Source organism: Cyrtonyx montezumae, unplaced genomic scaffold (genome assembly GCF_038088225.1).
Source record: "Cyrtonyx montezumae isolate F1298 unplaced genomic scaffold, pur_monq_1.0 scaffold_5, whole genome shotgun sequence".
NCBI lineage: Eukaryota > Metazoa > Chordata > Aves > Galliformes > Odontophoridae > Cyrtonyx > Cyrtonyx montezumae.
This window is the reverse complement of record NW_027072056.1, coordinates 8729152-8744893: the sequence shown is the minus strand read 5'-3', so window position 1 is coordinate 8744893 and position 15742 is coordinate 8729152. Positions and strand designations below refer to the sequence as shown.

The window sequence follows — 15742 nt, the reverse complement described above, 5'->3', positions numbered from 1 at the left end:
AGATTTCAGACACCCTACAGATTGTAAAGGGAGAAAGCAAAACTGGGTGGAGGATAAAACTTACATCATACTGCATGGATCATTGTGGTGTTTGCAATGAAAACACTGTATCAGTTCATAAAGGAACTATCTGTTTAATTACAAAGCTCTCTGAGGGAGAATCCCCAGGTTGAACTCTGCTTTCAATCATCAGCATATCATTTCAGGTAAGTAAGGAGTAATAACAACATACCTGGTCTTCCATCTGCACCAGCAATGCCTCTATTCCCTTTTGGGCCAGTAATTGCCATGCCTGTTGCTCCTTGAAATCCAGGCAATCCCATTAAGCCAGGAGGTCCAATGGGTCCTTGGTCACCCCGATGACCTTTCATACCTGGTGGCCCAGGAAAACCCGGCAGCCCCATGTCCCCTTTGACTCCTGTAGAGTATAAGTAATACATTTGAGGAGAGTTGTCATGATGCTAAAATGGTACAACAACTTTCAGAAATAGGACTACATAGAATATATGTATTTACTACACCACACATGTGGAATTCAGCCTTTGTATGTGTATGTCCCCAAAGCCTATTGCTATTGCAAAGCAAAATGATTGCATGAAAGCACAAGACACTGTCTTTCAACAATATTTTTCAATAATCTCCACCATTAGTTGTACATATTTGCCAGCAATGAACAAAAGCCTGCATGCCACACTCGTAAAGGTGGCATTTATTATTGTCGAGAAGGTTCAATCTCTACTGCTGTATCATCATCTGCCCCAATGCTGTGGGACAGCATAATAAAGCAAGAGGCATTACTTTCAGGGCAGCCCCTCTATGTGCCATTTTAAACATCCAAAAGTATCTCAAAGATGAAGACTCCAGTATTTAAAAATGAAGCTCATACTTTCTGGAAAAAAAAAAAACAAAAAACCAAACAACTCACCTCTATGACCAGGAGCACCTTGAAGGCCAGGGATTCCTCTCCCTGGTGCTCCTACAAAATATTAGATCGTGTTACACTTAATAGTTATAGAATAATTGCTCAAAAATATCATTGTCTAACATTTCATATTTCACTTCAAAATTCACTAAATCAAAACATAGATTTTAGTTGCATATCCAGGAACTGACACGTTAATTTGAATTGGTTCTATCCAGAAATACAAATGATATTTGTAAGCTTTTCTTTACAGCAGGAACTCCTATTTACCAGTTGTATTTGAGGCAGTCTATAATAATAAGCTTTGTATTCTATTTTTCAAGAGGAAAAAGACAGACAAAAATTTGCATTTAAATTAGTTAAAAAGAAAAATAAAAGAACATACATAGTTATAAAAATGAAAATACTTCAACAATGATTACTCAAAACTGAATATGAAAGAACACATAAATATCTAAAGTGCAGGTGTCTAGAGGATGGGACCAGAATCTTTTTGTCAGGGCAACAAGCACAGTTTGGGACACAAGAAGTTCCACCTGAATGAGAGGAAAAAATTTACTGAGAGGGTGACAGAGCACTGGAACAGGCTACACAAACAGGCAGTGGAACTTCCTTTTCTGGAGATACTCAAAACCTGCCAGGATGGTTTCCTGTGTAACTTACTCTAGGGAATGTGCTTTAGCAGCAGGGTTGAACTGGATGATCTCCAGAAGTCCTGTCCAATCTCTACAAGCCTGTGATTCTGTGAAAAGGCTTATTATGAATGCCTTCTCAGGATTTTATTTTTAAGATACTAATATATAAAAACATTTTGACTGTAAAACATGAAAACACTTTGTCAGAGTTCAGCACATGACTATACCTATCTGGACACTGATGACATCAGGAATGACATTCAGTTGAAAGTTTTTACACACTAATTCCTTTCATCCTTTTTATGTAAAAGATGAGACCCTTTCTTTAAAGGAATTTTGATTCCCCTAGGTTTTTTTAACGTGAAACACATGAGAATAATTCATAGCAATACTTAGACCCTTGCAGATGTTAACATTTTAAATGGAAAATTATGACAAACCACATGCATAACAGATGAGTGACATGCAGTTGGTTGTTAATAGCATGTACTATGATTACATAGAAAGTCAATGAAATATGTAAAATTATAAGACTTCTACTTATAAATTCCTATTTGGATCCACATAATTTTCTTATTAATCCTTCCCCAAAAATTCTTGTCACTCTAGCTAGGGAAAAGAAAGCGATGTTTAAAATAGAATGAAAGTATTTCCCCGCAGTTACCTGGTTCTCCCTTTACTCCTGGGGGACCAGGCATACCATCCTGACCCTGACTGCCTCTTTCACCAGCAAGTCCATTTTCTCCAGGGTATCCAACGGCACCTATGAATTAAAATGGACCACATTTTCACTTTATCTTCACATAAAAGAGAGAAGATCTGAATTTCCTTTTTATAAAATTATTAGTGCAACTACTTTAAGGACAGAGGTAACTAAGTTGTATACAAACATTTGTCAAAAGCAAAATATCTTTTGCATTGACTTTTGCACTGTACTTCAGTGGATTTAGAAGTCCCACTATTTCCACTGTTTCCATTATTTCCACAGAATCTGTGGTGCTGGAAATACATACATGCTTTCTTTCCCTAAAACCAAATTTTCCAGTAGCATATTCTGATCTTTGCTAACTGCTGATAAGCCAGCATTAGTTCACTAAAGCTAACAGAACTACAACATAATTTAGATGAAGATCTGCATATGAGAACATTCAATTCCTTTTTCGAAGACAGTGACTGACACTGACTTCAATGGAGTCTACCTTAGACACTGACTTCAATGAAGTCTACATTATAAACCTGTGTTGCTGCATATTTACACACTCATCCTTATGTATTTTTTTATATGGTTCAACATTTTCTGCTGCTCTAAGAAACGAATGCAGTGCTCTCTTTCCCCTTTTTCCTCACCAATTTATTTTCTCCTTCATGTCTAGCTATGTCTTAGTTTATTATTCTCTTTTAGCAGGTAAAATAAGCCTTTCATACTATGTTGCTATCACATCTTGAGACTTCTGGACTGAAAAAAGAAAAAGAGTATCAAGGAAATGTTTCACAATACTGAAGCAAAATGAAAACTTACTCCCTGAGATGAACTGAGAACATAAACAGAGCCTCATAGCAACATTAACACAGAATGTAACTATGTCAGGTAAATTCTAGAAGCTCATAAGAACATCAACAGTCTCATTACAAAGAAAATAACAAAGCAGAGGATAGCAATTTGGGAGAGATGCCATATACCATACCAGGAGGGCCTGTAACACCCTGTTGTCCTGTGTGGCCCTGCTGTCCTTTAACACCAACATCTCCTGGGAGTCCAAGTTTCCCTGAAGAATAAAGAGTTTGGGAGAGAAAAAGAGGCATTATCACTTGGAATTTAGTTCAAGCTCTAGGCTACTATTTCTGCTTCAGACAGCAGAGACAGACCTCTAGCTGCTATAAGCTAGCCTGGCTGTGCTGCCTACAAAGGAACTGTTGAGGTTTTTGACAGTTGCCACCCTACACACACCCTGCACAGCTTACTGAGAAATTCTCTTCTTCTAGAAGCATATCAGCATTTAATAACCCTCCAAAACAAAACATACCTGGGTTTCCAGCAACTCCTGTTTCTCCTCTGAGCCCATGTAGTCCTGGTGCTCCTTTCTGCCCTGGCTGACCTTGGGATCCTTTTTCTCCTTTCCTGCCCAAAACTCCAGGTGTCCCTGGATCTCCCTAAAAAATAGCAGTTGCACACAGACAGGTAAGGAACAACATCACATACAGTATATGAAGAATAGAAAAATCATACTTATTTTTAAACTTCACATATAATCAGAAAATATCTAAGAAACGATTTCTTTAATCTGCACAAATTAAATTCAGTCCTTTGATGTTTTTTCATAGACTTTTTTCCAATTGTATTCTAACAGTTGATCTTTTCATCCAAAAATACATTCCATACATAATACACAGGTATAAAAAATAGTAAAATGCACATTTTATCTTGAATCCCAACTGATTTGCAGAACAACAATCTCTTTTTCGATATTCAGCTAATAAAGTAAACAGATAATGTGGACAGATAACAGGAGCTGTAGTACAGCTTACATCATCAACCACATCTTTTGGATAATCTCATATGTAAAGATTCCCAGTTGTTCAACAGACAAAACACGTGAAGCAAAATTTTATCCACTTGGTCTAACTTATATCTAATATTATATATTGCTAAAAAATAAATGCTATTAATAGGCTTTCAAAAACCAACATAGTTTTAGATAACACAATTTTTGCATTTTCTAAGAATATTTCTCTGCAATTCTTGACATATAAGATGATTTTTGTATGTACCATCATTAGCATATCATCTACTTATCTCCTGCAAATTCTACACCTCTTGCTTACACATTTTTCTGCTCTGTTTTGCTTAGTATGACAATGACAATGTTTCTATTGCCTTTATACCTTTGGACCAGGTTCTCCTGGGAGTCCAGGAGATGGGTGCCCAGGGTCTCCTTTTTCTCCTGGAAAGCCACCATAGCCTGTTGGACCAGGGTCACCTGAAGTTCCTGGAAAGCCTGGAGATCCCTTCTGTCCTTTTTGACCTGGCAATACACAGATAGTAACAGCATTCTTAAAATGATCATAATCACATACCACATTTCCTGTTCTCTTAACTACTGCTTATATACTCAGATATTAATTCTTCATCAGAAATAAAGTATTTTAATTCCAAGAACGTTAAAAAAGTTTATTACATTTAACAGTATATAAATTTAATTTATTATCGCTAATTCCAATAGTCAATTTATAAAAAGAAAGTATTATGATCACTAGCCAGGCATTTGGTTACAAAAGCAGGTTAAGCTACTATACATTACCAAAAACTGATTAATTAATGCCCTGAAATTATTATTTAAGAAGTCATTATAAGCTATATACATAGATAGTCAGTTACAACACATCATTAACATCCCACTCTAAAATTCCACAGAGAGAGAACTCCATTCTGCAATTCAGGCAACTGCTGTGGTGTAAGAAATCTGCAAATACTGCAGAGAATAAATCTCAGCTTGAATACGTATTGTGTGTGCTTACAGTAACTGCTCAGATCTGTGTATATGCTTCTGTACAGCTCTATCAATTTTCAACATGACTTAATAGAAAATAACCTGGAAGTCCCATGTTCCCTTTGTTTCCTGGTGCCCCAGGAAATCCTTGTCCTCCAGGAAACCCTGGAAGACCCATAAATCCTTTGACACCTGCAAGATGAAAAAATAAGTGTCATATTCACATGCCCTGCTTGACTTAAACACTGACTGTCTAGTAGAGCTGAGGTTAACACAGAATCTTTTACTTCACACACTGCATGATATCTTATTATTTTATAAAGCAACATTGAAGTATAATTCTTTCACCTGCTCTAGATGCACATAAAAATATCAGTATCACTGTCAAATAAAAAAAAAATCTTATGTATCAACATTAACATGTTAAGGTTTGTGATTCTTCACAGTATTCAGGAGTGGCAACTGAACCTTTGAACAATTTTATCAACAATCTGTGTTTATGTGTTGGAATTTCCTGCCATTGTTCACCTGAGTTCAGACTGGTTTCTGTGTGTGTCACAATCACTTCAGCTTAATTTAGCTAAATTAGCACTCAGTTTAATGACTTCAAAGTAGAGCTTCATCTAGAATGCCCAGATGCCTAAATTCCAGGGTACTGGTAATCCCTGAATATTTAGCCACGTCAGGTCTGATTTTCTCCCATAAAAAGCTTTTCTCTTGATGGCTACACTGCAATAACTACAGAGGACATACCAGTGATGATACTGGTTAATCCCATCATGACAAAAGACACTTTGATTTCAAGACTAAAATGATTTCTAATTTCTTAATTATCATAATTTCTATGTATCTAATTACAGTATTGTGATTTCCAGAATTAAATTATCTTGAACCAAAATTACAGAAAAGTAAAAAGTATTATTATGATTAATTTGGAAAAAAACAAACCAATCATATTCACTTCCTCACTGAAGGTCAATGTGTATCATTATATATGAGGGAATCGTGATGTCAGAGCAAACTTTGTGAAATGGCATATGTAGGTTTATAATTCACACTGGATCTTTTTAAGACTTCTTTTCACTGAAGACCCAGCAACTTTCAAAATAATATCTTACTCTTGATGTGACATGGTAATTTTCAAGACAAGTACTCCATACCTGGTACTCCAGGTACTCCCTGAGGTCCAATAAGACCTGGGGGACCTTGGACACCTGCATCTCCTTTTTCTCCTTTTAGGCCCATTCTTCCTTGGACTCCTATAATAGTTACATTAAAAAAATGCACAACAGCATTTTAGAATGTGAGTTTTCAAGCTCTTCTGAAACTAATGAAACTGAAATGGAGCAAAATATTTTACTTGTTAACAAACACAAGCAAGTGACAAGCTCACAATCAATGCCTTCTCTATTTCCCATATGGAGACAAAAAGAAGTTTCTGAAATCTACAACATGAAAAGGTCTACACAAAGCCAGATAGCATTAGTTCAGCATGCACAACTCATATGCCAAGTCTCTATTAATATTACACAGAAAATAATTCCTCTGACAGTCAAATATTTCTAAGCAGACTCAATTACTTTACAATCTGGTATTCAGTTGGTAAGCATATTCATTTCTGCTCAAGGGCTACTATGTGTGTAAAGACACACAGGATTTGTAATAATAAGCTTCCAAAAATAATAATAATAATAATAATAAGCTTCCAAAAATCACACTTTGTTACTGATATGACATTACAATGTGAGGATTGTTAACGATGGACTTCTTAAAATGGAAATAAATATTCAATGTAATATCCAGCTACCTCACAAATGAAAAGGCAGTTTGAGTGTTTGGCAATAATTATCAGAAAGCCATGTGAATACTTTGAGAAAGTCATTGTCTTTCATGTGTTAGAATCCACTGAAACTGCAACACAGATGACAACCCTAACCAGTTCTGAATGATGAAAAAGTGAACGTAAACCTTTTGAGCCTTGTTCTCCTTTATTTCCAATCACAACCAAGGTTTCAGATGGTCCAGGAAAACCTTTGTCACCTGGTTCACCTTGTGCTCCACGAAACCCTTTTCTTCCTTTTAGCCCAGGGGAGCCAAAAGAACCTGAAAGAAAATAGTGACATTTTCTAAAGAAATCTGACTAGATGTTAACATGCAAGGAAAGCAGTTAAACTCCTACCTCTAAGGTCAACATACATGCCAAATCAACAGCTTAAGGACTTGAATAATTAATTAGACATTAATGACTACAACTTACGGCAAAAGGTTATAATTAATTTTCACAGTGAATATAAGCTTATTATCTGTTAAGCAGATATAGTATGTTGAGCATGAATGAGACAGAAAAAAAAAAACAGGGCCAAAAATTCTGTAGAAAATCATTATCCATTTTTACAAATACCAATGAAGTAGGAAAGGTGGTGATTCTGTAGTGCTAACAAAACTTTGCTGTTCTGTTGGTAGACTGCAAAGGTCCAGAAGTCAAAGATTTACCGAGACACAAAGAAATTCTGGATAAGTTCCTGTATTCTTAAGGAATAATGAAGGCAGATAATTTTGTCACTTGCCTCTGATACCAGGGTTGCCTGGACTTCCAATCCTGCCAGAGGGTCCAGGAATTCCTAATGGGCCCATTAGACCTGGCTCTCCCCTACGGCCTGTGGAAATGAAACAATAGAAATGTATTTGTTAAGGCTGATCAGTAAAACAGAACATTACTTTAGAAAGTTAAGCATATGCCTGTGATTTAAATGGTTAACTGATTCTTTCAATCATTTCTCCATTTCTAGAAGATAACTGTAGAAGCAAGTTTACCAGCTTTCAGCAAATGAAACAGTACTTATGTACAGATTAACCTGGGTGGTTTGAGGGGTTATTAACAGCTGCAAAAGCTTCTACCAATTAATGAAATAATTGAGGGTGACTGCAACATATCTGAGATATCCATATTGGGCTGTGACATCTGTCACAGGATGTAAAGGTTGTTCAGGAGCTGGAGGTCAGTCAGGACATGACAGCTCATCTTAAATGACATTAGAAGCCTAGCTTTGGCCTGCATGCTTATCATTCATATCACAGTTGTATATATGAAAATGTATGAACCATCTCCTAACAACAGAATAACGAAGGATTTGAGAATACTAAAAATCTTCGTTAATAAAGCTGCACTACATACCCCATTTCTTTTATTCTACAAATCAAGTACAAATATAATTCCAAAAAAGAAATAAACTAACAACTTTCCCTATAGGAATTACCTACTTAATGTCAGCTCTGTGACAGTTTGAGTCACAACTCTGACAGACTCGAGAACTGAGCTTTTTTCTATTTTTTTTTCAGATAGAAGAAGAAAGGTAGCATTAATAAGTTATCCATTTGAAAAGGGATACTGAGTAAGATCTATTAAATTCTTTACACTTTCATTATGCTGGGAAGACTAAATTAACTACTGTTCTGTTTCAGACATTGCTGTACTGAAAACAATGTGAAGTAACCTTCTATTCTCTGATGAGCACTGTAGAAAATTTGGTACTGCGTCACAACAGTTTTGAGATATTCTAATCATTCAGTAGATTGTTTGATTTGTTTTCCATATAAGATAAGCTAACGTAATCTATTTCTGCATTTTCAGTTTAGAGTTAATTACATGTCACCATGACAGACACCTTTTTCCAGAGACTGACTAGATCTCTATGTCAAAACATGTATTTGCAGAGACCTTACCTGGCACACCGGGGACTCCTGGCCTTCCAAACTGACCCTTGAGACCAGGTAATCCCGTGTTTCCCAGGAGACCTATAAAACCAGGCTCCCCAGGCTTTCCATAGATTCCTGGGATACCCAAGCCTGGAGGACCTAGTCTGCCTTTTGAACCTAATGAGCCTCTTCTTCCTAAGAAAAAATGCATGACAGTGTATGTAAGGTTTATCTTGCTGGAAAATTAACCTTCATCTCTATCTTGCCATCCTAAGTATGAAACTCTTCTTGAACTCTGACTCTGACAGCTGTACAGAAGATACATACATGAAAACATATACCAGGCAGAGCAGATAAAAATAAAATACCAATTCTGCATTCATTCTCCAAAAACTGAGGGAGTGACTTCCCATCATGATGAAAATAATTTTTTGAGTTCACATGCACGAGAAAAACTGAGTTGAGTGTCTAAGAGTGTTTCTCTTGGAAAGGAAATCATGCACAGTAAATGCAGGTACTCTGAGTCCCTGAACTGGTTTTCCCTATAGTTGAGACTCTTCCTCTGTTTTGCGTATTATCAGTGACACTGCACCAAGTTCAACCCATATGAGACAGATTACTGAAACAGACTGCATCAGTTCATGATCACTTTTTGTGTCATATAATGCAATCTTAAGCTTAGTCTACCCTAGTCACATACTTCCTCCAATCTGCAGATAATTCTTCTTTTTAAATGAGATCTCATTTTCATACAGATTATCCCATAGTCAATATCCATAAGCAACTTCAGGTCTCTCAGGACATTGGAAGGCAGAAATAAAGCCCAGCACCACTCAGCCAAAAAGCTTGTCTGATTTGAAACATCCTACCTGGTGGGCCTGTAGCACCCTGGGAACCTGGCAAACCTGGCAGGCCAGGAAGACATTCAGCAGGTTTCCCTGGAAAACCTGGATCCCCGGGAGCACCAGATGAGCCTGGATCTCCTAAAAGAAAGGGAGAGTGTTTTCATAACAGTTTCTATGGTAGTTTGAAGTTTGAGTGAATGCTGCTTGACTTGGCTTCCCTTTCCTCAAAATATAGATCTAACTTGTTGTGTTCCTCATGCTTGTTTGACCACAGTACCTCTTAGGCCACTATCGCCATCACGTCCAGCATGCCCTGGTAAGCCTGGAAGTCCTGGAAATCCAGTATCACCTTTTGGGCCAGGAATGCCATGACCTCCTGGTGAACCTAGTTTGCCTGGCTCTCCAGGAATAATCATGCCTGGGTCACCCTGTAACACAGAAATACAGACAATCACCACATATTACACTTTGCAAATCTGTGAAAATATTTTCTTCACCCTGTGATCAGCTAGCCTTTTACCACACATAATGGCTCCAATTCAGCAGACCACCGGATGTTCCTTACTGACCAGTTGCAAATTCCACCAATACATTAATTTATCTAAATAGCTTTTGAACTCTGTCTCCAAAATCTAAGAAATTGCTACCAAGCATAAGTAGGCAATTCCCTCAGTTTGGCTCTTATTGCATTATGATGCTTGCTTTAACTGAAAAATGTTGGACCTATATCTGAAAATAAAATTTTTCCTTTATTTTACAATAGCCATTTTTTCTTTAGGATATTTATTTAAGTAATCAAAGTCAGCACCTAGAATATTCAGAATATTCAGTTACAGTCTTTTATTTTTCCTCTTCCCCTTTTAATTATTCCGAACACTGTTTTCCATTAATACTGTTTTTATGATAAATGTGCCAACTCTCTTCCCTGAAAGGAAAAGCTGAATTGTTTGTTTTTATTGGCTGACTGAAGTGCTGGTTGTTTGGGGTATGAGCAAACGAGTTATGTTCTTGAAGCTGGTTAGTATTGCTGAGCTTATACAAGCCACTAATTACATATTTGGATCAGAAAGATCACTTCAAACCAAGTTGTTCTGTGGCTTGAAGCACAGAATAAATAATAAACAAACCCAAAAATTTAAACCCTCATTCTTTGTCATATTAAAAAACAACAACGCAAAAGAATGTCCTATGAACACACACAAAAAAAGAAATGCCACCTTTTCCAAAAAATTAAGTGTTACTGTCTTGTTCACATTTGGATCCTGATTACAGATTAGTCAAGTATCCTAAAATTACATATGCCATCAGTAATTTCTGAGTAGCCACCTTTTCAGAAGCTGTGGCATTTATTTATTTGCTGAAGCAATGCAATAATCTCCCTGTGCTCTGAAAACAGAAGTATCAAAACATTCTAAATGCATGGAGATCTGAAATCCTGCATCTTTAGTTAAAATTTTACTTGACACCTCTCTTATAAGAGATTTCATTTCACAGAGTGTGCATCACAGGTTAGTATATTCAGGAGCTTTTATTTTCCTTACACTTGTTAATTTATTTGTGCAGTGCCACATTTAATGAATGGGTCCTACGGAAAAGTCTGCTGTATTTCTAACTGAACCTTTTCTCCAGGTTGTCCTAGATTTCCAGCTCGGCCTGGCTCTCCAGTTTTTCCTTCACAACCAGGTGCCCCTCTGCCTCCAGGAAGTCCTTTATCTCCTGCAAATGAAATGAAATGTCAGTCTTTGCTTAAATGCTGTATTTATCACCTTATTTTACAAATAGGTATTTGTATGTAAGCCCTTATGGACTTCCTTCACTACATTAAGTTACATACTGATATATATCGGTCACAGTCTATTTACCTAAGTATCCAGTGAATACTCATTGTAACACTGCTCAGTTACTTGTTTCAAGTGTTAAGGAACTGACTGGAGTGAACCTGTTCCGCTGCCAGCTCCCTACCATCCTCCTCAACAAGCTACGTTGTAGTAACTTCAGTAGCAGAGCTTTCTACTTTTGTTTTCATGTTTCCTAATAGGACTATGAGAGTATTTCATAATATTTTCAGTATCCAAAGGCATATATAAAAGAGAGGCATGACTCTGAACAAGGAAGGGCCAAATTCACATTATTCAAAATGCGTTCCATTTCCTCATGAGTAGACCAGATACAACACTGTATTGAATCAATATTGATTAAAAATAAACTAATGCTACATGTACAACTCTGTAACAGACATGCCGGTAAACAGTCCATCTGAAATAAGTGTGGCACTTCGAATAAATATTTATTTGACCAGTATTCCAGAAAGCATAAATTCTTTAAAATCATCTTTTAAAATATTTTCCTACTGGCAGCTTTAATACATCTCTGAAATACTTTAAGCTTGCAACTTGAAGGCAGTAAATTACAACAGTGCAAAAAATCACCTCACTAATCCTTTCTTTTTTTTTAATGAAAATTAAAATTAATTTTTAATTGATTTCAATTGAGATTTAAAAAAATACCTAAAAAACAAAACAAAACAAAACAACAAAAACAAAAACAAACACTTCTAATTTTTTTTTTTTTTCTATTTTAATATATATATATATATTTAAGAAGATCAAAAGGTGTTTTACCTTTTGGGCCTGTATTTCCAGGAAAACCAAGCCCTGGAAAGCCTGTGTCACCTGCTGGCCCTGGATGCCCCACATCACCTGGCTGACCACTTGTTCCAACCCTACCTGTTCAAGGAAAATGCATAAACTGTGAAGCATCTTAGCACAGAACTTCAAGGTGCAATGAACTTATGTCTTCTAGTTTATCATTATTAATTAGAACATCACTGTAGATTGTTTTATTTAATCTTCAACACTATTTATTCTCCACATCACTTAAAATAATATGATCTTTGTATTCACAGCATCAAAGCAGACATGAGGCTGAGTTATGTTTTTTTGAAATATTCCCAATTTCAACTTTTCTGAACAACTATATGCAGATACAAATCTTCCACTTCCTGAGGACATTCAAGCAACACATCATAGGGCTGAGGCTCAGAGCAGAACCAGATATAAGAATAGAAGCTACCATTAAACTGACAATAGATTTCTCTGTGCTACTCAGAGCAGTCTGAAGGAGCACTGTTCCATAAAATCAAATCACAGAGGCCTCAGAGTTAGCTTCAATCTCACTGCAATATTTAGAAGACCAGCTACCAGAGAAACACCCCCTCAGCCCACACATAAAGGAAACTCAGGATCACTCATAGTATCTTAGAACAATAGCTAATAAAGTAAAGAAAAAAAAAGAGCAAGGAAGGCTATTTGAGCAAGCTTGCAACTACTGTATGAGAATTGTTTTTACTGTTGCTACTGAGGACTTAAGAATGCTGTAAACTAATTTTGATTCTTCTCTTTCAAGTACTGCAGGAGTTGCAGTGTATTTTAGGTTAGACTTTGCCAAAATTATGCCAGAGGCACCTTTCAGGATATATAAGCTGCGACATACACACCTGAAGTTTCTGTTTCTTGGAAAACAAAATACAGAACTGCTTACACCCTCCACTATACTGCACATTGTGGGCATGGCCCCACATGCCCTTCCTGTTCATTTTTATGTCCACGTCCCCTAATTTTCTTGAAAGACAAGGACATAGCTAATTCCTTAGTCTTTACACCAAAGAAATTCTTACAGTTCTAAAAAAAAAAAAAAAAAAAAAAAACACAAACAAACAAACAAAAAAACCCAACAGTTTTATCCAACTAGTGACAGTAGAGAAATTCCAATCAGATCACCTCACATTTTGACATTACTTTAGAGTAAACATACTCACCAGGCACTCCTGGGGGTCCAGGTAAACCATCTGGCCCTTGAGGTCCTGGCAACGCAGCTAATGGAGCTATCCTACTCATCTCTCCTTTCAGACCTTCAGGAAATACATTATAAGTCTTATAGTTTGGAAATATTATGCCTTTAAAATATTAGCAAGCCATCTACTCATTTTAAAATGCAGACTTCAGCAGTTCTGAGAGATTTTTAATAACCTTCAAATCCTGATTTAATATAGGGAAATAATTCTATTGACAATAAGCCCACCTCATGACTTACTCTCAGCCCTGCTGCAGTCTGGTGGAAACCCAGAAAAAAAGCACAAAATGATTTCAAGTAGGAAATAAAAGTTATTGTCAACACCAACAATGACTGCTCTCAGGTCAGATGAAAAGAAACAAACCAAAAAACCTCACAACTAGCAATGTCTCCAACAGAGATTTGTGGAGATTTCTTGATATGTGGAACAATGTGACAAACCCAGAAAGAGTGATAAAGACTCAGGCAGATGCATTCTGATAATTTCATCCCTTCGTATAACAAATTCACTTCTTAAATGAGTCAACAGCATAGGCATATGGTGTCCCAGCTTTCACTGCAGTTACAAGCAGTAAGCTTCAGAGTTCCATGGATCTAAAATACAAAAATCTTTAAGAAGTGACTTGACTCTGTCTTTCAAACATCTCTTCTGTTCAACTTCAAGTTCTTCCAGATTATACTTGCCTTTAAATAAACACACTGATGATTCTGTCACTGATACAGTGCTTCCTAATTTCTCCGGATGACTTAGCTCACACTGATAACTGGATACATAATCAAGAGGTCTTTTTTTACAATGAAGACAGTCAAGCACAGCCTTCCAGCCTCAGAATTTTTGCTATTGTTTCTAGTGGGACTGAAGTTAGACCAACACAAATCTTATATTAAGAAAAACTCCCTAAGTTTTATAACTTTTATTTGTCTTCAGTCTCTCTCTGCAATTGAGATGTTCAACATAGGTAAAGAACAATAAAATAATAAGTTACAAACCAGCTTCTCCAGGAAATCCATGTGGGCCAGGTAATCCTTTAGAGCCTTTGACACCTCTTACTCCCTGTGGTCCATATCCTGGAAGTCCAGGAAGTCCCATCTCTCCAGGAAGACCAGGGTTACCAGGCAATCCAGGTTGCCCTCTATCTCCTTTTGAACCAGGCAATCCCTATTAATGATTACACATGTCTGTACACCAAGAATTACTTCTTTTCATGCTAACTTTCAAAACAAAATACCTGATTCTCTGTGACTGTGGTACCACATTATCTCAGCAGCAGAGAAGCTCTGTTAATTGAACTGTCAATTTTATGACCGAATTACTTGTTATCAAGAAAATATTTATTTTAATATCAGTTGTTACAAGTATAGGGCATTTGTCCATCCTTTTTATTAAAAATGAAATAGGAAAAACCAGTTTGATTTTCAATTACTGTGGCATTACATTGAACTATTACTTTTTAATTTTCAAAGCAAGATTTGGGAAAAAACAAAATCTCAACATTGATTTTCCTTGGATACAATGAGGTCAGGTTTATACAGAGTTATATCTGAATTGCTTTTACAGTTTCTCAGCCAACATGGCACAATCATAATTGCTAGTTGTTGTTTCTGGTGAATAAGCTCTGTCCTAACAATTCTAGTCTTAAAGTAATTCTCCCAGCTTTTGTGATTTTTCTCAGCCCTGGATAGAGATTAACTCCTAAAAACCAAACAGAAATTACTCGAATTTTTTTATTTTAAGCACTGCGAGTAGACAGAAAAATATCTTTTTCTTTTTCTTTTTTTTTTTCATTTATTAATATATCACAGCAATTTAAGATAGTGATGAGACTTTCCAGCAGCATGCATCCACACCAGCCTCTTTTCTCTTTGATATTACACAAGATTTTTTACTGTCATTCTCTTGTTTTCACTTGGGATTGATCGCTATAAATGAGCACAGCACCCCTAAGTCAGAGAGAGGATATTCAGCTGAAATATCACAATACGTAAAACTGATTGTTATATAAGATAAAATAATTGACTAAGCTTTTCATAGTTCTGTATACACTACAAACACTGCATACTCACCTCTTCACCTTTAGAACCTTTGTGACCTTTAAAGCCAGGTGTTCCCAGAAATCCACTTGATCCTTTTCTTCCTTTGTCTCCCCTGGATCCTGGATCTCCTTGCTCCCCTTTTGGTCCCTCTGGATATACATATCCTGGCTCACCTTTTGATCCCTTAAGTCCTTGATCTCCTTTAAAACCTGGAGATCCCTGGAAAAAAGACAATCAAGAAAATTACAGTGCTACACATGTCAACTGTTT

General features: G+C 36.5%; 1 protein-coding gene across 1 annotated transcript in view; it reads right to left on the bottom strand.

Annotated features, from left to right (window-relative positions):
• Nucleotides 1-15742, bottom strand: part of COL4A3 (collagen type IV alpha 3 chain) — a 59261-nt gene that overhangs the window by 10634 nt on the left and 32885 nt on the right. The window contains exons 26-43 of the mRNA XM_065748407.1: nt 15503-15691; nt 14429-14597; nt 13404-13496; nt 12208-12312; nt 11205-11302; nt 9864-10014; nt 9611-9724; nt 8769-8936; nt 7613-7702; nt 7014-7148; nt 6206-6304; nt 5148-5237; nt 4441-4580; nt 3582-3708; nt 3243-3323; nt 2222-2320; nt 926-976; nt 233-418 (exon numbers count right to left, since the gene is read on the bottom strand). Of these exons, the coding sequence (XP_065604479.1) occupies nt 233-418; nt 926-976; nt 2222-2320; nt 3243-3323; nt 3582-3708; nt 4441-4580; nt 5148-5237; nt 6206-6304; nt 7014-7148; nt 7613-7702; nt 8769-8936; nt 9611-9724; nt 9864-10014; nt 11205-11302; nt 12208-12312; nt 13404-13496; nt 14429-14597; nt 15503-15691 (2185 nt within the window). The remainder of the gene's footprint in view (nt 1-232; nt 419-925; nt 977-2221; nt 2321-3242; nt 3324-3581; nt 3709-4440; nt 4581-5147; nt 5238-6205; nt 6305-7013; nt 7149-7612; nt 7703-8768; nt 8937-9610; nt 9725-9863; nt 10015-11204; nt 11303-12207; nt 12313-13403; nt 13497-14428; nt 14598-15502; nt 15692-15742) is intronic.